This window comes from Triturus cristatus, chromosome 4_1 (assembly GCF_964204655.1).
Source record: "Triturus cristatus chromosome 4_1, aTriCri1.1, whole genome shotgun sequence".
Taxonomy (NCBI): Eukaryota; Metazoa; Chordata; class Amphibia; order Caudata; family Salamandridae; genus Triturus; species Triturus cristatus.
This window is the reverse complement of record NC_140585.1, coordinates 1,132,062,972-1,132,089,898: the sequence shown is the minus strand read 5'-3', so window position 1 is coordinate 1,132,089,898 and position 26,927 is coordinate 1,132,062,972. Positions and strand designations below refer to the sequence as shown.

Sequence of the window (26,927 nt, the reverse complement as noted above, 5' to 3'; positions counted from 1 at the left end):
CGTCTCTACTTCCAACAAGCAAAATACACTCCGTACCGCACTAACCAGACCCCATGGTGTTGGCCATCTTGCAGAGCACCTGCCTCTCAGCAGTGGAGCCAGGGGTCAGTTCGCAGAAGTCCTAGGGGAACCCTACAGGACCACCCAGAAGGACCATTGGTCCTCATGATGGCCTGCAGAGTAATTAACTTGGCTCAGTACAAAGGATGAAGGCCTGGAATCTAACTATGGGTGAGCAAGGTAAATGTGACAAAACTCAGAGTGCCATAAGGAGTGCAACAGTGGATCAGCACTCAGTGTACATGTTTACCCTAAGAAAGATACCTGATCAGTATCTCTAAGCCTAAATACATCAAACCTCCTTCACCCATCAGGTATAATGCAGTGAGAAGGTATCCTTTCAGTAAGCATTACAGATCTACACTTTGATCGCCTACTCTCATTGCAAACCTTAGCCACATCAGGACCAATCCTTGAACAGTCCTTGTAAGTCCGGCTACACTCTGCACAGATACCGGGCCGAGCTACACAGTAGTCTCAAATGCTCAGCTGTTCAGCAGGGACCTTAATTTGAAAGGATACAGCAGATTACTCCTGCTAAACATTCAAGAGAGTGTAGCAAATTATGATTAGAAAAAATCTATCCTAAAGTGCCTACCACATTGAAAGAGAAATAAACGTAATCTTTCTATAGAGAGTGCATAATGAGGAATAAATCAGAAATATGAAAAGATTGTTTCAATCTACTGAGGTTTTTGTTGCAGTTATTGTTCCAGATTATTATATTGTTTAGCTCTAACCACTTTGAACTGCAAAGTGATATTATTAGCTCTCTTAAAATGTTATTCTAATTATGTTACCAAAGGACCTGGTGTACCAAAAATGTTGACCTGATCTCTATTGGTGTGTAAATGCTACCTATTAAGTACATTAGATTTTTCATGTCAAATGAAATACAATACAAATACAATAAGTATATGAACTTCAATATCTATAACAAATCTCCAGGTATCACTCTTACAAATGTGTCTTAAATAAAAGAGCAAGATCACGTTGAAGAGATGCCTCACTCTTTGCACTGTAAACCCCATATTCTAGTGGAATGGAATGGAATGGAAAGACATTCATAGAGCGCATGGCTACCCGGAAGCATCCCAGCGCTTGTAACTGACACAGGGGAGACAGAGGGCTAAGGGAAGAGCATGGTCTTTCATTGCTTCCGGAAAACCAGATGGTTAGGGATTGTGCGGAGGTGGAGGGGTTCCAGAGTTTGGAGGCATTATATGAAAAAAGTCTACCGCCACTCCTAGACCTCTTGATCCTAGGGATCTCTGCCAGGAACAGATCGTCTGATCGAAGGTTCCGGTTGGCTTTATATGGATGAATCATGGTGGAGATAATAGGAGGACCAAGTCCCTGCATTGACTTATGCACTAAGCACAGGGCCTTGAACCTAACCCGTTCCTGAACCGGGAGCCAATGAAGGGAACGGAGAGCCGGTTTTGCTGAGAGTCTATTGGTGGCTCCCGTCAGGAGTCTTGCGGCACTGTTTTGTACTGATTGGAGTCTTGTGACTGTGGAGATGGGAGTGCCCAGATACAGAGCATTTCCGTAGTCCAATCTCAAAAATATTAATGTTTGGACCAGTACTTTCCTGGCCTCGAAAGGAAGAAGGGCCAGGACCTTTCGGGCCATTCCAAGTAAGCCATAGCAGGAGGCTGCCGTTTTCCTGGCTTGGGTCCTAAGGCTCAGGTCCTGGCCCAGCCATACCCTGAGGCCCTTAATTTCTCCTTTCGGGACTGGTACTGGGCCCATGCTAGGGCGGCACATCATGCTGTGATTAAAACTGAGAGTATTGCCCAAAATCATAATCTCAGTTTTTCTCCGTTGAGCTTAAGCTGGGAGGCGTCCATCCAGCTTGAGATGTCATTTAGGCAGGAGTAGAGGGCATGGGTTTTTAAATCTGCTTGGTTCAGCCCAACAATCAATTGTGTGTCATCGGCGTAAGTGATTATCCGGATTCCATGGGGGGCTACAATGGCTGCTAGAGGGGAAATATAAATGTTAAAAAGAGTCGGGCTGAGTGATGAGCCCTGTGGCACACCACTCGACAGAAGGGTAGGCTTAGATACAATGTTATCTTCAAAGACCTGGAAGGTTCTCTCCTCCAGAAAGGAGGAAATCCAGAGAAGCGCCGTTCTGTCCACTCCTATTCTCCTGAGTCGCCAAATCAGTATCGAGTGATTCAACGTATCAAATGCGGCGCTCAGGTCTAGGAGTAGAATGGCCGCTGAACCTCCTGAGTCCAGGATTTTCCTACTCTCTTCTACTACTGCCAGTAACGCGGTTTCGGTACTTTGTCGCGGACGGGAGCTGGTTTGGGAGGAATGGAGCAGGCTGTGGCTTTCAAGAAACCCAGAAAGAATTAGGTTGACGTGTTTCTCTGTTACCTTGCTTATGGCAGGTAGAAGGGATATCGGGCGATAGTTGCCCAAATCTACCGGGTTTAGATTGGCCTTTTTAAGTAGAGCTTTAACTCTCGTGCCTTTCCATTTGGTGGGAACTATTCCAGAGGACAGCGAGGCATTGATCAGGTTTATCACGTTGGGGGCTATTATTGGGATAACCTGTTTCAGAACGTTTAATGGCGCTGGGTCAGTGGGAGAGCCACTCTTTACCGTGGCCTGCAGGGAGATGAAACTTTCCTGGGACACGGGAGGGAAAGCCTCGAGGATATATTTAGGGGGGTCTGAATGGGAATCCATCTGAGGGAGAGGGGGTTTATCCTCTTCCCTCTTGGGTGGGAGGGATTCCAGAATATGCTGGACTTTGGTATTAAAAAACTCGGCCAATTTGTTACACCGTTTCCCAGAGGTGTCGGGGGCCGTTCTTGGGGAGGGGGCTTTGAGTAGTTTTTTAATGATGTTAAAAGTTTCTTTGGGTGAGTTGGACGCTGCTAAAATTCTATTCTCATAGTAAGTAGTTGTTGAGAAGTCTAAATATGTTTTGCTTAACGTATGAGATGACATCAATAACCTTCTCTGGAACAAAGCATATGACCTACATTCAGAGTTGTATGACTGCAGCTTAAGAAACATAAACATCACAAGTGGAACAAAAAAGAGTCGTCAAACACAATATCAAAATTGAGTTAAACCATGGGAAACAAGAGTGATCAAAAGCAAAAAAGCATTGGACATGGTCCGTTGACTGATCAGAGCAATAATAAAAGGATGCTGTGGGAAGGAAATATGTTTTTTCCAACACAGATGTGGTGTAACACATCACATGACAATAATGTTACATACATTACATCAACCTAGCACTATATTGCATGGTATGTAGATATTTAGGATTCTTAATTTTACTTATATTTATTTCCCAAAGTAGATATGGGATGGCTTCAGAAAAGTAAATATAAATATATCATATAACAAATAATGTTATAATAAATAGGAAAGAAAAGTTAGCAATAATCAAGAAATATCTTAGACTTGTGATGGTAATATATGCAAACATTTAAGTGAATGTTCCCATACTGTGGGAAGGAAATATGTTTTCTGCAACGCAGCTGAAGATATATGGAAAACTACAGTGGTGGATTACTATGTCACATGCAGTATATCACATGAATATAGTGTTGCATATATTACATCAACCTAGCACTATATTGCATGGTAATTAGGAAATGAGGATTCTTAATTTCACTTATTTGTATTTCCCACTGTAAATGTGGGATGGTATCAGAATAGTAAATATAATTATATCATGCAAAAAGCAATGTGTTAATAAATGACAAAGCTAAGAAAGTCAATTAAGAAAAAGGGAGAAAGAAAAAGTAGGAGGGAAAAGATGAAAGAAAGAAACAGAAAAATAGATATTGATAATACATTTGTATTAAAACAGGTCTTTTGAAAAGTGAGATTTCTAGAAACTGGTGTGTTTTAAATTGACCAAAAGTGAATAATATCCTGTGTTTAGCTTAAATGAGCGATAAATTAAGATCACAGCATTTCTCTTTTATCAAGTGAGTTCTGCTTATCTATTTTAATGCCATCTATTTTGTGATTGAAACTATCATTAGTCCACCATGTCAGGAAAGTTATTTTTCAATCACCTTTCCAATGTAATGCAATGTGTTTAATAGCAGTGTAAATAAAGAAAATCCACCATTCTTCCTTTAACTGCAAGGGTCTTCCAATCACTTAATAAACTTTCTAACAATACATTACTAAGACTAAAAGGAACAGTAGTATCTAACTTTCTAACAAAAATATTTTAACTAAATAGTATAAAAAGACTATATGCACAAATGTACCATGGATTACCTTTGTACAAAAAGCATAAATCATGAGAATTTCAAGGTGCTAAATATTGTAGATTGTTGCAGTAAGTATTATCAGGAAAAGTGCAGTTAGTGGAGTCACCCGACCCAGGGATCTAATCATAATTTAGATACTGTGAAAAAGATCTCATTAGTAAATAACTGAGACATCAACAATATACCCCTAGAGTTCCAGGACTTGCAAAATATTACTCTCCCCTTACCCTTAATATGTTTGTTGCACAAAATATATGACTTAAAATTCATTTCTGAATAACCTTTAAAAAAATTGGGTTAAAAAATCCTGCAAGTATTTTTTAATAATGTGAGAGAACAGTTTAAGGATTATTTGTGAAATTTTAACAGCTTCTTTAAATGTAAAAAGGGAAATAAGGATTTCTAAGGAGTTCTATGCACTGTGTATGGAGTTGTGCGGGTTATAATAATTTGAAGGTATTGCATAAATTATACATTTACGGTATAAATATAACTTTCCAATGTCTTATGTTTGTATACCTTAAGTTTGGTTTAAATAGGAATACTAAATGAAGTTACAGAAATTGTAAGGTGTTGCGTTCCTCTCCGGCAGAACCCAGAGAGCCCGCCTCCCTCCCTTCCGCTCAGCGGCCACCGAGATTATCTGCGGCGTACCCCAAGGCTCCTCGCTCAGCCCAACCCTCTTCAATATCTACATGGGCCCCCTCGCCGCCATCGCATGCAAACACAACATCAACATCATCTCCTACGCCGACGACACCCAGCTGATACGCTCTCTCACCAAAGACCCAGCCACCGCCAAAACCAACCTCCAGGAAGGAATGAAAGACGTCGCAGAATGGATGAAGCTCAGTCGCCTGAAGCTGAACTCAGAGAAGACGGAGTTCCTCATCCTCGGACAATCCCCATCCGCCTGGGACGACTCCTGGTGGCCCTCAGCGCTGGGCTCCGCGCCGACACCCTCGGACCACGCAAGCAACCTGGGATTCATCCTGGACTCCTCCCTCACGATGACCAAGCAAGTCAATGCCGTCTCGTCCTCCTGCTTCAACACCCTGCGCATGCTCCGAAAAATCTTCAGGTGGATCCCCACCAAAACCAGAAAGACCGTCACCCAGGCCCTCGTCACCAGCCGACTGGACTACGGAAACGCCCTATACGCAGGAACCACTGCTAAACTTCAGAAACGACTACAACGCATACAGAACGCCTCCGCACGACTCATCCTCGACATCCCTCGCCACAGCCACATATCCGCCCACCTGAGAGACCTGCACTGGCTCCCCGTCAGCAAGAGGATCACGTTCAGGCTCCTCACCCACACACACAAAGCACTCCATGACATGGGCCCCGAATACCTCAACAGCCGCTCGCGTTCTACACCCCCACCCGCCAACTCCGCTCCGCCAGCCACGCCCTCACCACCGTCCCACGGATTCACAGAACCACCGCCGAAGGAAGATCGTTCTCCTACCTGGCAGCCAAAACATGGAACTCCCTCCCCGCACACCTACGAACGACTCAGGACCATCTCACCTTCAGGAAACACCACAAGACCTGGCTATTCGAGCAGTAGCAGCTCCCCCCCCTCCTTTCAGCGCCTTGAGACCCTCATGGATGAGTAGCGTGCTCTATAAATGTTCTGATTGATTGATTGCGCAAATCATAAATTTAAAGTATATCTATAACCGAAGAATTTCTAATATTTGTGTAGTTGAAGTTTGGTTTGTATAGAAACAATAAAAAAATTATCTTAACCATAACTATGGTTTACCTTTGTATTTTTAATTGAATGTAAACTTTTTTTTAACAAAAATGTTTTTAAATTGTAGAGTCCATTGTCATTGAGTGAATTGTCATTAAGTGGAGTGTCATACAGTAGAGTAGAGGAGAGCGTTGTACAGAGTAGTGTCGTAGAGTGTAGTATCGTAGTGTGGAGCAGAATGGAGTAGAGTGAAGTGGCGTGGCGTACAGTAGAGTAAAGTATTGTGGAGTGGTATGTCGCACAGTACAGTGGTGTAGCATGCAGTACAGTGCCGAGGCATAGAGTAGACTTGAGTAAACTCTTTCAAATTGGAGTGGTGTATTGTACAGTACAGAGGAGTGGTGTATCATAGAGTGTTGGAAAGTGTCGTAGAGTGGAGTAGAGTGTTGTACAGTGGAGTGTAGAGTCATATCAGGGAGTAGAGGGTTGTAGAGTGTATTATAGGGGCATAGAGTCCCTTAAAGTGTGGTAAGTGGTACAGAGTGTATAAAGTCTTGAGAGTGTAATTGGATACAGTGCGATAGAGTATGGAAGAATGGAGCAGTGCAGAGTGGAATGATGTGCAGTGACATAGAGTGGGCTAAAGTGTTGTGCAGTGGAGTAGAGTGAAGTGGAGTACAGTGTAGTGGTGTAGTGTGGAGTAGTGTCTTATAGATTTGAGTTGTGTGGAATGGAGTGGAGTGGCATAGCATAGAATGAAGTAAAGTGTCATAGAGTGGAGTGATGTGTTGCACAGTGGAGTGAACTGGCAAGTTGGGGAGTGTTGGAAAGTGTGGTAGAGTGGAGTTTGACAGAGTGGATTACTGTGGTGTACAGTGGAGTGGTGTGGAGTAGAGTTGAGTGTGGTACACTATGGTAGATTAGAAAAGCATGCACTGTCATAGAATTGAGTGACATATAGTAGTGCCCAGTAGAGTGGTGTGGAGTGCAGTAGTGGAGTCCAGTGGAGTAGTCTGTCATTGGAGTAGAGTATAGTAAAGTGGGGTGGAGCAGAGTGGTGTAGAGGGAGTTGCATAGAGTGTCATAGCATGCAGTAGAATGTTGTACAGTGGCAATTGGAATTATGTAGACTCTAATTGATAGGAGTACATTGTTGTACTGTGGAGTTCTATTGAGTGGAGTATAGTGCGGCAGAGTGGAGGGACATAAACTGTATTTGAGTGCAGTACAGTGTCGTTGAGCGGAGTACAGTAGATTGGCGTCTGGTGGATTAGAGTAGACTGAAGTGGAGTATACTGGAACAAAGTAGAGAGGAGTGGCGTAGTGTTTTAGTAGAATGGTGTGGAGTCAGGTAGAGGAATAGCATAGAATGGTGTGACATAGAGTGGAGTGCTGTGGAGGGTTGTAGGGTGAAGTGGCATAAAGTGGAGTGGCGTACAGAGGACTGGCATACATCGAAGTGGTGTAAAATTGAGTTGGGTAAAGGGAGGTGGCATAGAGAGGAATAGTGTAAAGGGGAGTGGTGTAGAGTGTAGTTGCGTACTGAGAAATAGCATATAGTGGAGTAGTGGAGTGTGGAGTGAGGTACAGTGGAGTGGCATTGACTGGAGTGGCGTACAGTGGAGTGGCATAGAGTGGAATAGTGTAGAGTGGAGTGGTGTAGAGTGGAGGGGTGTAGAGTGGAATGGCATAGACTGGAGTAGAGTGGAATGGTGTAGAGTGGAGTATCATTGAGCGGAGCAGGGTAGAGTGGAATAATGTACAGGTAAGTAGCATAGAGTTGAGTAGTTTATAGTGTAGTGGCATACAGTGAAGCTAGGTAGAGTATAGTGGCATACAGTGGAAAGGCATGGAGTGGAATGTAGTAGAGTGGAATAATGAATAGTGTAATGGTGTACAGTGGAGTTGCATACAGTGGATTAGCGTAGCCTGTAGTAGCATTGAGTGGAGTCATGTTCAGTGGAGTCATATGCACGGGAGTGGCATTCAGTAGAGTGACGTGGAGTGGAATAGAATAGAGTGGAGTAACGTAGAGTGGAGTGGGCTAGAGTGGAGTGGTGTAGAGTGGAGTGACATAGACTGGAGTGGCATACAGTGGAACAGTATACATGGGAGCGGGGTGGAGGGGAGTGGCGTAGAGCCAAGTGGTGTAGAGTGGAATAGTGTACAGTAGAGTGACATAGAGTGAAATAGCATAGAGTGAAGTGGTGTAGAGTGGAGTGGGGTAATTGGAATGGCATAGTGTGAAGGGGGTACAGTGGATTGGCTTAGTGGCATAGAATGGAGTGAAGTAAAGTGCAATAGCATACAGTGTAGTGGCATTGAGCAGAGTCTCATGGAGAGCAGTTGTGTATAGTGGAATACCGTATAGTGGAGTGGCGTAGATAGGAGTGGAGTACAGTAGAGTGGCTTAGATTGGAGTTGCGTAGAGTGGGGAGGCATACAATGGAATAGCATGCAGTGGAGTGGTGAAAGAGTGGAGTGGGTTACAATGGACTGGCATAGCCTACAGTGGAGTGGCATAGAGCGAGTTGCATAGAGTGCAGTTGTGTACAGAGTAAAACGTGTAGTGGGGCGGTGTAGAAAGAAGTTGGGTACAGTACAGTGGGTTAGCTTGGAGTGGCGTAAAGTGGAGTGGCGTGCAGCGGAATAGCATAGAGTGGAGTGGCGTAGAGTGGAGTGAGGTATAGGGAGGGGCGCAAACTGTCATGAAGAACAGTGGAGTGCCGTAGAGTGGAATGGAATAGCATACAGTGGAGTGTCAGAGAGTGAAGTGGTGCAGAGTGTAATTGCATATAGTGAAGTGTCAATGAGTTAAGTGCAATATATTGGAGTGACATACAGTAGAGTGGCGTAGAGTAGACTAGTGTACAGTGGAGTGGCAGAGAGTGGAGTGGCAGAAATTGGAAGGGTGTACAGTGTGCTGGAAAAGAGTAGAGGTGCATACAGTGGAATAGAGTAGAGTAGAGTGGCGTACAGTTGAGGGGTGTACAGTGGAGTGGCATACAATGAAATTTTGTAGAATGGAATTCTGTACAGTGTAATAATATACAGTGCAGTGGCATAGTGGGGAGTCGCTTAGAGTCGAGTGGCATACAGTGGATTAGCATACAGTGTAGTGGTGTGTAGTGTAGTGACACAGAGTGTAGTGACATAGAGTTAAATAGCATATAGTGTAGTGGAGGTAGAGTGAAATAGCATATAATGTAGTGGCATAGAGTGGAGTGGAGTAAGGTGGAGTGTGGTAGTTTAAAAAGACATGGGAAAGTGTGTAAACAGATATAGATGTAATGTGGCAGTAATATAGATTATGGTGTTTAAATGGTAATTTTTGGTAGTATGTGTAAATAGTTACAGTAGTGTTAAAATTGTAAGAGTCACAATAATTAGTTATATATTGTGCTGCGGTATACTGCGATAAGTTTGTGATACGTGATGCCGATACCGAGGCAGTATATGATTAGCAAATGGCTGTCATAAAAGGCAGCCATGCAGTTTTCAGCACACTTTGGCTGTGTTGTGTTTTAAGGCCTAAGATATGGGTAAGTTGTAGATTTTATTGTTGTTTCCTACCTAGCTATACTCTATTAAAGTGGCAATAGGTAGTTAAATGTATTTATGTTTTTCTATATATTTTTGAACCAGTTTGAACAACACTAGTACCTACAAATTACCCCAGTAGTTACAGTAATAAATAAATAAATAAATATACACACACACACACACATATATATATATATATATATAGCGAGAGAGAGAGAGTAAAACTATGAATACACTGCAGCACACAATTTTTGTGAAATATATTGTGGTACACTGTATTTATAATTTTCTAACACATTCAATTTAAAAAAATAAATAATATTTTAAATAGCATAGCAATGTGTAGATATTACTGGGGCACTCTTTAAACCTTTTTCTGTAGATTTAAATATGTCAAAAAAGTAAATTGGAAATACACTGAAGTACACTATATTTGTGAAATATAGTGTAGTGCAGTGTATTTCTAAATGCTTTACATAATATGTATATATTTTAAATTTTAAGTACTGCAGTACTTACTAGGAAGCATCGAGGTATTCTGTAAATATATTCTAAAATATGGGAACTTATAATTAATTTTCCCTACATATTAACACTTTATTAAAGTGGTAAAAGATAGGGGGAAAATAAAACTTAATACCTACTTATATAGCTAAGGCCCTAGCCCATAACATAGCCAAAATGTACTAAAAATAACATGGCTGCCTTTAACTTTTGTAAAGGCAGTCATTTGCCAATCACATAACGCCTTGTCAGCGGAATGTACCACAGTACGTTAGCAAAATGTTGCAGAACTATAGCAGCCACAGGTACCACTAAGTTAAAATACTTTATACTTACAAAAATACTTGCCCTATTTACCTATACTACCCTAAAGAATCACATACACACCATAATCTATAATCCCTCTTAATTTCATTAAAATCCATCTGGTCGTTTTTGTGCTACGTGCGATACAAAATTCTATGGAAAATAAATTGGTGGAAAAACGTGTTTTGGGACTGTCCCTTTTTCTTTGCACCCCCTTGATCAGTCTTTGAAAAACTTTGCATCATCTGCCAATGTAGATAAACCTATAAGTCTGTAAAGTTTTGTGGAGATTCATCAAACAGGCGCATAGTTTTTATCGGTCAAAAATCCAAGGAATCCATACCTCGGGAAATCCTAACTATAACTACAGAGTGGCTATCACTGCTCTGTCATATAAATATATATATATGTTTTAAGAGTTACAACTGTTGGTTTTGCACTTTTCTTTAAATATGTGACCATTTTTAATTAATGTCCCGAAACATTTGTGAAGAATACATCCTTGAAGCAAGAGTGGAGTGCATCCGATACTTTCACATCGTAGCAGTTAGATTGCACAATGCAGTTATACAAGAATTGGCAATGTATTATGCATGTTGGTATTACCAGATATTATTGGTTTTCACATCAAAGCTTACCGATGCCATTGGATGTGCACATTTGCGTTCACTCAATCAGGGAATGTATCGCTTTAAATAGGGACCATTATATGTCTTCTATGTCTATGGTCACGATACAGTATAAATGTTGTTTTAAAACGTGGCGCCCATCAGATTGATAAAGCCGAAACGCATCTTGTGTTTGCTGGGTCGGAGGAGATCCTATGGAACATTAAATGCCTCACTTCCCTGCATTCTTCGAGTGTGTGCTCTTTCCCACGTGGAGGAGGGGTTTCTTTTGGATATATATATATATATGTATATCATTATGGGTTTGATGTATCACTAGCATGGTGCACTGACCAGAATTATGATGGAAAATGGTGAATAATGAAACATGATTCTTGTTGCAAACCTGTGCGTTTAAAATGTTAATAAGTAATTATGGCATTCTTTTAGATATTTTCAAGAATGGTTTACGAATTAATTACACTATGATGGAATAGTATGTTTTCTCCCAAAGAGCGGCATAATGTAACTCATACACCTGCCCTAGAGTCTGTCTTTCATGTTTATGCACATTGTTTCACTGTTTTTCTAGAAAGTAGAGCACGCCCGTGTGTGGACTGTGACTCTGACCGGGAAGGTCGAAACGCGTCAGTCAAAGTAAAGACTTTTTTATTTTAAAAAATCCTGGAGTGCGTTTCCTTTTTTACGGCAGCGCGAGATAACAGACATGTATATATATATATATATATATATATATATATATATATATATATATATATATTACCTACTGGCGGTCGCATGGGTAAGTTGGCGAGCCGCGACCACGCAGAAAATACCGCGAACGTGCAGGAAAAAAACTTCTGCATCTTCGTGATATTTCCGCGTTTGCGGAGATTTTTAACATTTTCGCGATAATTTGCGAAAGTCACTTTTGCAAATTCTGCCCACCCCTAATAGCATCCCTGTAACCTTTGTTTTAAAAAAAAATATATATATGCATCTATCATATAGAATATATATATATATCTATATATATATATATATATATATTATACAAATATATATATATAATCTTTGTCTACTTTTAAGCCTACTTCTGTTCATGTTTTCTATATGTTATATATACATACAAATACACACAGAGTGTGCTAAAGATTTTGAAATGCTTCTAACCATGGCAGGACCTTGTCCCTGCCCCCAATGCCCTCCTCCCCTCTTTAGGGACCATGAACTGAAGTTCCAGCTGAGGCTCCCGCTGTGCTGCTTGAATGAGACTGATGCAGCCCCGCTTAAGGTTTAAGGAATAATTATTTCACACTACAGAGGTGCATACGAAAGTGAGAGAATATACAGTAACTGAAAAACTCACTCCACTTTCTTTAAAATAGTTAAAGGTTTCATGGCACAGTAAAGGAGCTATTAAAACCGGGACTGTCTGGGGAAATCTGGGACGTCTGGCCACCATACCTAAGCTCTATTGGTCTGTAAAACCTTTGGAATATACGGTTATGATAGGTTTATTGATATCCCTTGACAGCTTCAATAAAAGTGGCAATACTGGAAGCATAATTCTTGCCTCCGTGTTGTAATAAAAACAGGAGTTTCCTGATGCACTAGTTAAGAAAATCATAATTGTTATGATCACAACCAGAGTACTATCTGTCTCCATTTGCGTGGTCTAGTTAGGACCACGTTTCCATAGGAAATCCGCAACATTCTATTTTGAATAACTTTGGCGCCGGTCGACGAATCCTTGCGAATTTTTCAAAATAGGTGGGGCGCTACGCTCCGCTCCTACCCTGAAAGTCTCGGGGGGATTCGTGAAGCGGGGGCTGAGATAAAAGGGAGGTCTCAAAACGCGTTTTTCCCATGCATTTTTCCATAGGACCTTTAGACACAGCTACAGCCCGAACGGCTGAACAGAATTACTTGAAATTTGGCAGAGAGGTAGTCCTCAGGTCAAGGAAGTGCCTTTTGTAGGTTTGGTGTAAATCTGTTCAGTAGATTCTGAGAAAATAGCCTTTAAATCAATATATATATCTGAGCCAGCTTACGGTGCGCTTACGGTGCGCTTACCGTACGCGTACGGTGGCGTGCGCGAGCGCGATTTTGATTGGCTCTTAGCTCTTAGTAAACATTTGAATCGGTCGAAACCAGGAAGCGGCGGCCGCCATTTTCTCTCTCGCTCCCTGAGTTGGGCAGCAAAAACAAACCCCAAAAATGTGTAAAGAGGCAGTTTCATGAGATCCTAACCACCCAGCATTGATACAGGGGTCCCCAAACAACCCCCAAGCCCAAAAAAAAAATTTTTTTTTTCCGGAAAATCGCCAATTACGCTTACCGTACGCGTACGGTAAAAATTAAAAAAAAAAATAATTATCCACATTCTCCCCACCCCGTGTGCAAATGGTGCCCGAAGGGCACCATTGGTCCATGGCACATTAAAGCGTTATGAATTTAACAAAGAATAAATTTCACAAAGATGCGCATAATATGTCCCCCATGTGCGCACGGTGCGCGAAGCGCATCGTGCATACATGGCCCATCCCGCTTAACGTGGGCACGCGGTGCGCGCAGCGCACCGCGTGACCACCGTGCGTGCACAGCACTAACTGCGCAAAGTGGGCGCGCGGTGCGCGAAGCGCACCGTGCGCGCACGGAACGCACTGTGTTAACTGGGCACGCACGCCACGAATGGCGTAAAGTAACTTAGCATTTAAAAAAACGTACAAATTCACTGAAAAAACCATAGGTTTCATACACGTTATAGTTAGGAATTAGCATTTAAAAAACCTTGCAAATTCACTGAAAAAACCATAGGTTTCACACATGTTATAGTTAGCTGTACATTTCACTCGTAAAAAACCAATGAAATTCCCGCGTTATAGTTAGTGCAGGCAACTATAACTCACGCGACCGCAATCTTCTGCTGATGACATATGTGTCTTTATGAAAAAAAAATATTTGTAATATATGTATAGCTAAAATTTAATGGAAGAAGACATGGGCAAATAAGTGTCGAAATACAGTATTAGCATCAGCAGAGGATTGCGGTCGCGTGAGTTATAGTTGCCTGCACTAACTATAACGCGGGAATTTCATTGGTTTTTTACGAGTGAAATGTACAGCTAACTATAACATGTGTGAAACCTATGGTTTTTTCAGTGAATTTGCAAGGTTTTTTAAATGCTAATTCCTAACTATAACGTGTGTGAAACCTATGGTTTTTTCAGTGAATATATATATATATATATATACATATATATGTCTGCACTAACTCTGGTGATGCTAATAAATTGAAAAAAAGGCAGTAACCTTTCGCTCCTGGATACTTATTGAAACTTAAAAGACATTGGTGGTCCGTACCTGTTCATCTCTGGATCGATATCCAGTAATTCAGGCACAATTCTGGCATATATATATATATATATATATAGATATATATATATGTTTATATATATATATATATAATATATATATATCCAGCTTTCCAAATCAACTCCGTCTCATAACTCTATTTCTTCTGGTTCAAGACGCACAACTCGTAGACTTCCAAAAATCCCTTTTTATTTTTCATCTGTTACAGCAATTCTTCATAAAACAAAGTTCCGCATCCCAAAAAAAAAACATTTGAAAAATATATATATAATTCACAGAAGAAAACAAAAAAGAAAAAGCCAAAGGTTTAAGAAACGTAATAGTTAGGTGGTTAAGTCAGTGACAACATTAATATTTTGAACAAAACAAAATCACAGAAATTTACCAGTTATAGCTGACCTAGTTAACTAAAATCTACACCCCTCCCATGCACTGCTTATGACCTCACATATGACATCACTCATGACATGTTCTATGACATAATTTATGACATCACTGATGCCATCTCAAATGGTGGGAGCAAACACAAGTTTTCCCCCCAGTGCCGGTGCAGGCAGGGAAACTGCTGCGTCCTGGGGTTGCGCTCTCAGGGACACAGCCAGTGAGCTGGCCCCAGGGGCCCATGTCCTCTTGAAATGCTAATGGTGCCCCTGAGGGATGGGGTCCTCTAAGCCTTTAAAAGGTTTGGGAGGAAGGCAGCATTGCCCCCGCTTGTTTTTAAACATTTCAGCCACAGGGGTTGGCTCCCTTTTATTAATGAAATAGGCCACAAGAGGATGTGGTCTCTGGGGAGTCTGAAATCCTGGGAAGGGGGCGCACGTTCCTCCTTCCCTTTTATGCAAATTTCAGACAAGGGATATACTTCCCAGGGTTTTTAATAGCTCGGGGAAGGGGGCAGTCCCCATAAAAAACAATGTGGCTAGAGGGGTGATCTCCTCAGGGCCTTTGATTGAAGATCAAGGCCCCAGCCACCATTTAGTTTTTTTCAATCCTACGAAAATCCCACTGGCTTGAGGCAACATTTCGCTAATTATTTTTAGATTTTGGCCTGAGGTGGTGTCTCTGTGGGTCCCTACCATAGGGCCTATGGGGGCACGGTATCCCTACCTTGCCCCCTAATTCTTTTTTTATTGACTAAGTCCACTAGCCCTGTAATTGCTGCCAGCAACATTTTCCTCATGTTACTGGCAGCCAATCAGAGTGCTTGCTGTTGCTGGACTCTGACTGCCAGGGGAGCGAGATGGCCCAAGGGCCAATCAAAAATCTCTATTGTTTATAGTTGGGTTCGAGAGACTCTCCCGACGGCCCAACTATAGGAATAGTTTTCAACCATACTTTCACAAAAAGACTGAACGGATTTACACCAAATCACAAAAAAGCTCAATCTGCAGACTAAGATCTACCTTCCTGTCAAATTTGGTGTAACGGGACTAAGGTATATCTTCCTGCCGAATTTGGTGTAATTCCGTTCAGCAGTTTTTTGCTGTAGCTATGCCTAAAGAAATCTATGGAAAATGCATGGGGATTTTGTGTTTTGGGCCCCCCCTGTTATCTTTGCCCCAGCTTGATGGATCACCCCAAAAGATTCCATGCACAAATTAGTTAACAAGTAGCACATTTTTGAAAATTTTTGTGGAGATTTGTCAAACAGTGCTAAAGCTATTAGCATCATAAAAATGCATTCTACAGAAATGCTTACCTAACTATAACTAAAAAGTGGAGACCGTTTGACAAATCTTCACAAACCGTTCCAAAAAAGGTTCATCCACCTCAGCAACATCCTGGAAGGTTTTGTGGTGGTCTTTCATTTCGGGGCCTAGAAAAAGGGGTGGTCTCAAAACATCTTTTTCCCATGTAAATTTCCGTAGGAAATTTGGGAAGCGATATATTAAAAATGGTTGAACAGAATTACACTAAATTTGGCAGGAAACCTAGATCATTACTCAGAAACGGTGCTTTTTGTGATTTGGTGTTAATCTGTTTGGCTGTTTTACAGAAATTATTGTTCAAAATAAAATGATTTCTGGACGGTTGGTCCCACTGGAGTGTTGCAATACTGCAAATTCCAACAATAAAGCATTCTGGTTCTATTCAAGCATAACATGTTGTTTTCGCTCATGCATTGCGATCTACTATGACAGTGGTTTGTCCTCATGCGTTGCCATAAGCCAGGATGACAGCAAGTTTGCTTCAGTATTGACATTGTATAAACGTTTGGTCTATCATTTTACCCATTAAGATCTCCATTATTAACTTGCCAGTAAAGGTGCAGAGTGTAAAAATGCACAGTAGTCACGATACCTGGCATTCTTTCCTGCAGTTATTTCCATTCGTTAAATACAACTCCATGGAGACATGTGAGTGCTGATTCCCGGTGCCCAGGTTCTGATTTGCTAATGACAATAGGGACTAGACCTTCAGCGTTATGCTGTATGACCACTTAAAGACTGTTCCTCCAGAATTACAAAAACAGAGGTTGCATGCCTCCTGGTTTTGTATTTACTTGCTCCTTAGCTCCCAAGTGCCATGTTAGGAGAATGACATGTGCCTTCCCTTTTTAGCTGCCTTCTAGCTAGTTTAGTCAAGCAAGGAGAGATGTTTCCTGGAAGGGTCTCAAAAGCTACATCCAGAAAAATGTGATAGAATGTATTATAAACTCTACTTAAGGAGAAGGAAGGAAATTCTGTTAACTAGTGCATAAGCTCTGCGTGAGAGTTGTGGTACTGGCTACATAATGCATGGAGGGGGCATAATTAATTAACAATGCCTTTGTTGTAGCTCCTGCCATAATAATTCTACACCTACAGATCTGACTAGTTCTGAATTTCCATTAGAGTTATGCAAAATTCCCGTTCTTTGCTTTTGCATAATTACGTGAATCTAGAACAAAATTACTCTATATTATGCATAATTACACAAAATGCAAAACTGTAATTTTGTGCTATATTTTAGTGCAAAATGCATTCCGTGCCAGTTTTTGGAATGCGGATGCCTTTTAACTGCAGCACCACGACCAACAGCCACTAAAGTTTTGTTGTTCCAGTGGGTTTGCGGTTAATTTGTGCCGCAATTTGTGAATTTGCAGTAAATGTTTAACATGAATGGTGCGTAATTACGCAAAGTAGAGAAATGCGATAATTTTGATTTTTTTTTGTAACAATTGTAGAATTGCTGAGTTCCCAAAATTATGCAAATTATGCCAGCATAATTTAAATTTCACACAATATCAATGCACCTGAATCCAGCTGTGCATTCAGATTTTTTACCTGGCCCATTCATCACACATAAATAGCATTTTGTGCAGGCATACTTTTATTTTATGGATGTGCCCATGTGCTAAATTCATGTTTTAGATCAGGTTTGACAACTCAGCTGTTTCCACTCTCATAGACCTGACTTTGCGTCTGCACCCTCCAACCATTGGCTTGTTTGTGTCAGTCCACTACAGCCATTGCTTGAAGACTTAGGGCCTGATTTAGATGTTGGCCGACGAGTAACTCCATCAAAACGGTGACGGATATCCCTTCTGCTGAAATATAAAACCAATAGGACATAATGGAATTTATACTTCAGCGGACGGGACATCCATCATGGTTTTGACAGAGTAATCCATACGCTAAGGGGCATATTTACTAGAGAAGTGGTGGAGCGTGGCAGATCGTGGCGTTAACCACTTTGGCTTAATGCCACACTCCACAACTTCTGAAACGCAGGGCTGCACCATATTTACAACAACATGCTGCAGCCCTGCGTTTCCCCCTGTGCTGCCACTAAATTTAGTAGCCTGGCGCCAACACAAGCACACTTGCACCATAGTGCAAGGGTGTCTGCATTGAGGGGAAGATTGTTTATGTACAGGAATGTGTCCCTTCCTGCACATAAACAATCTTTAAGTGGCGTTTTGAAACTTCTATGTGTGCCGCTTAATGCAGCACACATAGAATTTGCAAAACGTCAGTTTTTTTCAAATTGATTGTTTATGTGCAGGCAGGGAACACCTTCCTACACATAAACAATCGAAGGCCTTTTGCTGTTTCCATGTGTGCTGCACAATGCAGCAAACAGGAAAACAGCAAAAACAAGGAGAAATTAAACATTTCTCCTCGTTGTGCCTGTTTAAGACCAGATTTTCCCTTAACTTCATTTTGGCGTTGCCCCATATTTACGCCACCCTTCTATATATGGAATAGCGTCAAAATCAATGGGCCTTATTAACAAGGCAGCGTTAAGCCAAGTTAAGTGGCTTAACGCTGCCTTGTAAATAAGGCTAAGCACATATCTCCACAAGAACGTCTCTAAAAGTGACGTTCCTGTGGTGATAGGGGCTTGTAAATATGCCCCAATATCTAATATCTAAGTCAGTCCCTTCATCAGTTACAATTTGAGGGAGCCCAGAGGTGTAAATATATCCCATGCTATTCAATATTTGGTGCATCTTTCTACATTTTAGCAAGTGTTTTCATTTATTTTGGTAATATAGAAGCCATTTTAAAAGAAAGCTTCACTCTCTGAAAGCATCACATTTTGCATTGTATGCTAATGCTTTCTCGAAAGTATGATAAAAAAGTATGTATGTGCCATTTATTATTGTGAAATAACATTGCATTAATGTGAAATAAAAACAGAGAGTAAACATAGTTTCCTTAAAATTACCTTTTGACAAATATTTTAGAGAATTCAAATATTTTCCTTAATGAGCTGTGCCCTTACTTTACTTGGGCTCCTGCTTCCTTCCTGGGGTGGAAGCGTCTGGTTTCTTTTCAATTTGAGCTCTATGTGCCAATGTACTGCTGCCACTGTAGTCTTTCCATGTTATTGGATGTGTGGGTTCCAGGAAGGCAGCTGTTTGCAGTACAAACTGAAGATATCAACCAACATTTATATTTAGGGTCCAACATCACTGGAAGTGAATAATCTGAATCAAGCAACCTTTCATTTCCTGATTCATAAGCAAATGTGATGGACACTATGAATGAAAATTAAGAGCCTGATCTAAAGTTTGGTGGCTGGGATACTCACCAAAATGTGCGACATGTCGTGGCTGCTGTATTACAACAGCCGTAGGGTATAATGCACTTGTAATATGGTGGATGGCATTTCCATTACATTTTGATGGAATATCTAGTCCCCCAAATGCAAATCAGGCCCTAAGAATCCTTATTTATAGGAGTCTTTGTGAACCACTGTTTTCCACCAAAACAATAAGACAACAAATGCTGAAAATATTTGCTGCTCCTTACTACTATTAAAGAACGTATTTTCCCCCAGCATATGAAAACTAAATCTTTGGGATTGTGCAGAAGTATCCCTGTATGTTCATATTGTAAGGAGCATATTCTGCTAAGTCCTTGTCTGCTCGTCTGTCTTAGAAAAGCTTGTTTGCAAGCTTAACTGCTTGCAAACAAGTGTATTTGTGCTTTGGATTTAACAAAAAGTATATTTTATTTTTCATTTTATGCTGAGTAAGAAAAGATCAAAGTCATCGGTGACATCCACTAGAAGCCTGTAGTATTGCACCCTTGTACTGCTGATTCAACAGAGACGTCCAGTACCCACTTGTGCAACTTCACCCTAATTCGGCCCTGCCAAGTACCATGCATCAGGCGTTAGACTAACGCATTTCAGTGTGGTGGTCCGCATCACCTTACTGAAATGCAAAGTCACACATTTATAGCGCCTCAATGCCAGAAGGCTGCTAATGAAACACTGACAGAAATCTGGCAGTGAGCGTTCCGCGCTGCTTGTGGCAGGCTTGGGGGCTGGGTCAACTCACTCTGGGTTCAAGCAGGCCGCAATGTAACAAGCTGTTCGTCATATCATGGGCCGCAGCAAGATCGCTGACTGACCTGATGTCACGAGTTGCGAGTCGAGTGAGTCAGTCTGCATGGCCAATGACTACTGTCGAGACAGCCCACAGACACTGATTGAGTGTGTCACATGCACACATAGGTGGTCAAGGCCACTCGCTGCAAACTTGACTTTAGTTTCTGTTTTCTCAGCCAAGCAGGCTACCTGCTGCTGGCTGTACACTTCATGGTGACTTGTACCTGCAGGCCAGCGTGGTAAATAGACGACGACTGGACCCATCAACCATGACCCGGCGGCTGGAGTGGTGGTACCTCAGGGGCACTGCAGCACTGAGCAGCCATGGTGAACAGAATCTTGCCACGCTGCACTGGCCGCTGTCGACTCGAGTCCTGGACTGCACTGCTCCCGCTGCACATGGTGCAGGCGGACTCACTCGTCACGGTCACCCCACGATCACAGGACCCAACCCCACGGGACCACAGCGGCTGCTAAAGCCCACTGCAGCAGCTGTGTGCCTGCTGCTGTCAAGCCTGAATGAGTCTGATGCCTGGCCAGGCCGGCGCATCGTGCGTGTTTGCCCAGGGAGTGAGTCGACGTGCAGAGGCCAGTAGTGTCTGAGGAGAAGGGCGGCTGGCCCATAAACCGAGGCTCAGATTGCAAGTAAGTGTCTCTGTGAGACAGTGCCAGTGGAGTGTAATCTACATCTGCTCTTTAGTGGCAGTGCCTCACAATCAGCAGCTGTGTACTGGTTGGTACACCTGAAGTTCTGCCTGATATACTTCACGCCCTTGCCTGGCCAGCCAACAGTGAAACACATGATAATATCCAGCTCATGATTGCCAAATGTGGAGTCGTCTTCCTCATAATTCCACTCCAGACACAGTCAATGAATAAGTAGGGAACACAACACTTTATTAGGACCCGCACCCATTAACCCAGTAAGCTCCAACAGTCCTTTTAGTAAGCTCACATGTGCCGTTGGCTGCAGGGCTGGGCAGGTAGCACCACACCAGCAGGGCAAAACCACTTTGGGATAATTTTTATTACGGTTGAGAGTGTAGTTTTCGAAATATAAGACTACAGCTCCCTGGCTGCTGGCTGTGACCTATCTATGTTAGACTGTGTGCGCCTCCGCCTGACGCTTGCCCAATGCCTGGTGCCTATTTGCGAGTCAGCTGACTGTGTTGACCTTTAATTAATAGGCAGCTGACGATCTGTTTTGTTCATATTGGGGCCTCACGTCAGGTCATGTGCATTGTCCATGCTGCTCAGTCTTTCCACCAGGGAGGTCAAATGCTTCTTTCCCACTCACCATTCCCGTTGCCACGCCTTTACTTCCTATGTGCCCTTGCATTTCTGGTGCATTGCAGCAGTTTGAAGATCTACTTAGAGTTTCTCTTGCTCACATAGGTGTAATTTCTGATATTTATATGTTTGCCTCATCTTGATTACTTGATTTTGCTTGTGAGAAAGTGTCACTCATAGTTGCTGAAATGACCCTCAAAATTACACTGAAATTATGAACATGTCACACATAGCAATCTCAAACCTTGGCAGCTATGCCTTATGCATCTAGAGCCAGTATGTAGAATTGAACCCCTATGATGGCAATGTAAGAGTGACATATAAATACAGCTTGTGCTACTGCATGTTTGTGCTGCTGACTTAACAGGGACATCTAGCACCAGCCTGTGGTATTGCACTCTTGTCTTCATTCATTAAAGTAAGGCCTATTGGCTTTACCTATGTTTCTTTCAATCTGTGCACATGCAGTACTGAAATAATCTTTGAGAAATTGGTCCTAAATTTGTACAACTGATTTGTGTTGAAATTCCGTGATGCCAGTTTTGTTAAAATATACTGCAATGAAAATATTTATTGTAATTGTAATATTTATATTAGCAATAGGAATTCTTTAGAAAACGTTTAGCGGGTCATAATATAACAAAAATTCAAAGTAATTGATTTGGATGTGTGTATTTATCCAACAAGTACCGTTTATCTAGCTGCACAAATACATATAACATAATGGAGCACATTTTATTCCACTTTAGCAAAGCTTAATGAAAAAGCTGGAAGTTTGCTGGGTGCAAATAATTACTTTTAGTTTGCTGATAAAGATGTCTGCTGATATCTGTTTTTTCCTTTTTTTGCAGGCAGAGGCCATTCACGTGAACCCCCTGTACATCCTCATACCCACCACCATATCCACTTCGTTCGCCTTCCTACTGCCTGTGGCCAATCCCCCGAACGCCATTGTCTTCGCCTATGGCCACTTGCAAGTTATTGACATGGTGAGTCTTCCTGAGTGTGCCCCCTCAAGCATATGTCCCCCATTGTATTGCATGACTAAAAGCATTAGGCTGTTTCTGTTTTAATGTATTCATTGATTCTGCTTCTTAGGTGAAAGCCGGCCTGGGAATCAACATTCTCGGTGTTGCCATAGTGATGCTTGCTGTGACAACTTGGGCAGTTCCTATGTTCGACCTGCAGACGTACCCCTCTTGGGCGCCATCTTTGAATGTGACAGTGCCATAGATGTCAAGAGACTCACCACCTGCAGTGGAGTGGGACTTCGAGTAGACTGCTAAGGAGCTCATTTTGTAGCAGCCCCACAACTGCACAGACCTTGAAGAGAATGCCTAATGGTTGACCATGTCCCTCTGAACATTCCTGCATGAGAAAAGACATTAAGAAGGAAGTAGAGTGAGAACATGGCCCTTGTCCTTGCAGTAGGGTTTTGTAGGGTAGTCACCCTCTCTGTATGTTTTAGAGTGATAGATACCAATGCACTTACTTTAGTAGTTACACATAGACCCTTTTTGTTAGGGCCAGAGAAAGGAATTAAGGAATCCACTAAACCTTACTTTTTAAAGATGTGCTGGAATGGGGCTTTGTATGTACCTACACGGTCAGTACTCAATCCTGCCCGCTGTTAGGTTACTTAGAGTTAAGATGATGAATGAGACATGATTCTCCCACATTGTCTCATCTCTTATTAAGTGAATTGTTTGATTTCAAGGCGATCTCAGAGGCTGTATCTCAAATATTCGGCTTTAAAATCTTTGGGAATTTTCCAAGAGAGAACTGGAGAGAGTTTGTTTCAGAATATGGACTGACTGTGGCACAAAAACACCAGAGCCAAGCTTCTTAAACACAAGGCAACAGCACCGACAACGCCTGCAGTGGGCACACACTGCCACTAGAGGTGCTCACCCTGAGTGCTGCGCTACTTCCGAAAGACTATAAATGGCCAAGGACAACCGCGCATTGGTTGAGAAGTTAGGCACACTTGGATTTATGGAAAAGGAATACGGTTGACTAAGCCACAACTGTTAGAGACTAACCACTACTGAACCAATGTAGAAGGGCACGGAAGTAAAGGTAGCACGTGAAACGTTTGGTAATAGCTGGAGAGGAGCCGCTTGGGGTGGGTGATGAGGATGCAAGTCCAAATGAGATAACAAGGAAGGAAACATGGAGGAATATTTTCTTGCTTCACTTTTAAAGTCACATGACAGAAATCCTTGAACAATAAATCAAAAGGTGGCTTCATATCTCTCAGGGTGCGGTGAGGAAGCACTTATGTACGATTCTTTCTCTGACAGCTGATAACATATTTAGCACCAAACTCACAAAAATCAGGCTTTGCTGTGAGGAGCGATTAGATCCTTCACTCAGGAATAAGAACCCATGCAGGAAATTTCCTGCTAGATGGGCCTTCGGATATGCTGCAGATAAGGTGCCCAGGAGCACCAGAGGCATAAGGGCTATACAGGGGCATCACATGAGTTGAAAAGAGAAAATAGTTTTTTAGTGGACAAACTAAGCTAGTAGCAGGAACCTGAGTGTCAGTCAATGGAAGTGGCAGCTACAAACAATGTTCCCAGGTGCACAAATAAGTTTAAACCCATGGGATAGCCAGCATCAATATCATAGCGGGGGAACAATGTCTGTAAATAGTTTTGTACATGTTTGGTAAACCTATATAGCACATAAACCCATAGCCATACCAGGGATGAAACAGTGGCCAGAAAAGTGTTAAATTTGACACATTTCTTAGCTTGAAGATTCCAGCATGTATGTTAGAATATCAGCTACACAAATATCGTTTGACATATATATCAAGTCCTAGATATGATTTATAAAAAGATCATCCAATTGGATGTTGATTTTCTATTATTAACTCCAAGGGGGTGATATTCTTGTAAACAATTTTTAGGGCACAATATTTATGTCAGATAATATTCCGACAGAATATTCTGGTACCACATCATTACGAGCTTATATTATGGGCACATATAAAGAGCATAGATCATAGGCAGAGTTCATGAGCATAAATAAATTATGAGCATAGATTATATGTGTAAATGATGGGATAAAATGATAGTTATAAATCGATTCCCAAATATCACAAATGCTAGACTAAAGGGAGAGAATGCTGCTCAACGGCTTGAGCAGCCGACATTGAAGGTGGGGAACCAGGTTCGAGTCGCGGCATCCTGTGATTCTGGGCAAATCACTTTATTCCCGGTGCCTAAACATGAATGTGTCCATCTGTTATGCAACTGGTGCTCATGTAGAGTGCTATGATACCTTCGGGTTAAGTTCATGCTCTATAAAACTGCAAGAAATAAAGAAAAAAATCAAGATACTGGATGGATAATACAATACGAGTCATTAAGCAGTAGGCCTTGCTGAAGGTATCAAGTGGAATATCCTTAGAAGACTGCCTTTGTGGATATCCACCCAGAAGATTGGTCAAGATAATTTACAATGGAGGAGGAAGTAAAGGCAGTAGTGAAACAGAGTGACGTATTGTCAATGTGACAGAACACAATGCAGACCTAGTGTGTTGTGAAATAAAGTCCAGGCTTATGTATAGTGTGGCAGCATGGTGACATGCAGAACCTCAACAAAGAGTTTCATAAGTCAGAAAAAATAGCACCCAGATCCCAGCTTGAGCCAGGCAAGCAATGAAGAGAGGGGAGAGAGTCATTCCTGCCTTAACAAGATCTTGTGTCAGGTGCCAGATTTTTCACTTTTTCAGCAGGAACTGAGCCATCACTATGACACTCGGGGCATCTGCAAGATGGACACTGTCATGGCAGCCTTTACAAAATCAAAGTACTTAATGGGATCACAATGTGTGGATAGACACAATGAAAGAGGTAGGCTTTATACATTCTGAGGAGGCTTTAATTTAGTTATTTGCAATATGAGGAGCAGAATCCACCAACAGGGTTTTTAGGATGCAGAAAGGAGGACTTAAGCTTACTTCAGCCAATTAGGTGCCCCTGACAAACAACAGCTTTTGGCAATTGGTTCTTTTTAAATTGAAAACTGGTCATAATTTTATTGCTTGAGATGATAAATATGTTAAAACAAAAAGAAAAAAAATACAACAATGAACATCAATTTATAAAAAAAATAGCATGATCAATGTGTAACTTCCTCCCCTAAAGGCACCAACAACCTTTTAGCTGTTTCACATTACAACATGCTTAGTCTCATATATTGTGTATATTGTAAAAAGCATTTTAAGAAACATAGGGATTGATTTTGATCTTGGCAGATGGGTAACTCCGTCACAACGGTGACAGATATTCTGTCTGTCGAAAAATAAATCCTATGATATCCTATGGGATTTATATTTTGGCAGATAGGATATTCATCACGTTTGTGACGGAGTAACCCACCCGCCAAAATCTATATCAGGCCCTTAGGTTTTAGGCTGTTCCGTCAGAAATGCCTCCTCTCCCTCCTTCTGATTTCCTTTGAAATGTTTGGCATGTTTGTGATGTTTCACATTGCACACATTTATTGTAATAAATTAAAAGCACCAGAGAACATGAAATGTCACAAACACCACCACACTGTTTTAGCATGCTCACAATATCTAACTGTTTACATGATAAATGTGAAACAATACCATGTCATTTTTTGGGAGGGGGTTTTGGGGTGGGGGTTTTTGGAGCAACTTAACTTACGTAAGGCGGGGCATATCAATGTTGGAGCTGACTGACCAATGTGATTCCAGGCCCTACATAATTTTTCCCTAGGGATAGATGCCCTATTCTTCTCGGGTCTCCAGCAGGCCCTTTCTTCAGGCCTATTTACATGAAAATGCCTCACCCATGTCTGGTTTGCTATAGCAATGTTAGGTCGCACATTAGCAAATCAAACATTGCGAGCTAGCCCTACTACAGCTGAACTAATTTTACAAGACTTTTGTTCCTTGTCAGTCTTAAGAAAAGGAGTATTTGATCATTTCATGACTATTGTTGTTCATCTACCTTGTGCAATTCTTTTAATCCTGATTATGGCCCTCTAAATATGACATGTGGGCCAAAATATTGGTTGCTAACATAATAGAATACATTAATTTTGTTTCAGATACAATGGCTATACGTACCCTGTAACTTAATTATGTAAACCTTGGTGAATACCTTATGAATCATTGCAGTTTGTATACTGTCTGTTACATTACTCTCTACATTTGTTAATTGCATAGCTATTCTATCTACAGGTCAGAGGTGGTGCACCATCACAACTTGACCATTCACCCCACTTTTTCAATATGTTTTTGATATATTCTTTAAGATTAGAACTTTGTATATTGAATAAAAAATGTGATATCGTTCTAAGGGTCTTTATTCAAATTACAATCATTTGATGCTGTTAGCATTTTTGGGTGATGCTTATATACTGGCATCAGAGACTAAAGCTTTCAGAAATTATTCTACGTAGGCCC

The 26,927-nt window shown here is 41.6% G+C and overlaps 1 protein-coding gene across 1 annotated transcript in view; it reads left to right on the top strand.

Moving 5' to 3' along the window:
* SLC13A1 (solute carrier family 13 member 1) overlaps nt 1-25,516 on the top strand; it is a 206,801-nt gene extending 181,285 nt beyond the window's left edge. Inside the window, exons 15-16 of the mRNA XM_085654191.1 lie at nt 22,330-22,467; nt 22,577-25,516. Coding sequence (XP_085510317.1) covers nt 22,330-22,467; nt 22,577-22,711 — 273 coding nt within the window. The 3' untranslated portion in view covers nt 22,712-25,516. The remainder of the gene's footprint in view (nt 1-22,329; nt 22,468-22,576) is intronic.
* The last annotated feature ends 1,411 nt before the right edge of the window (nt 25,517-26,927 follow it).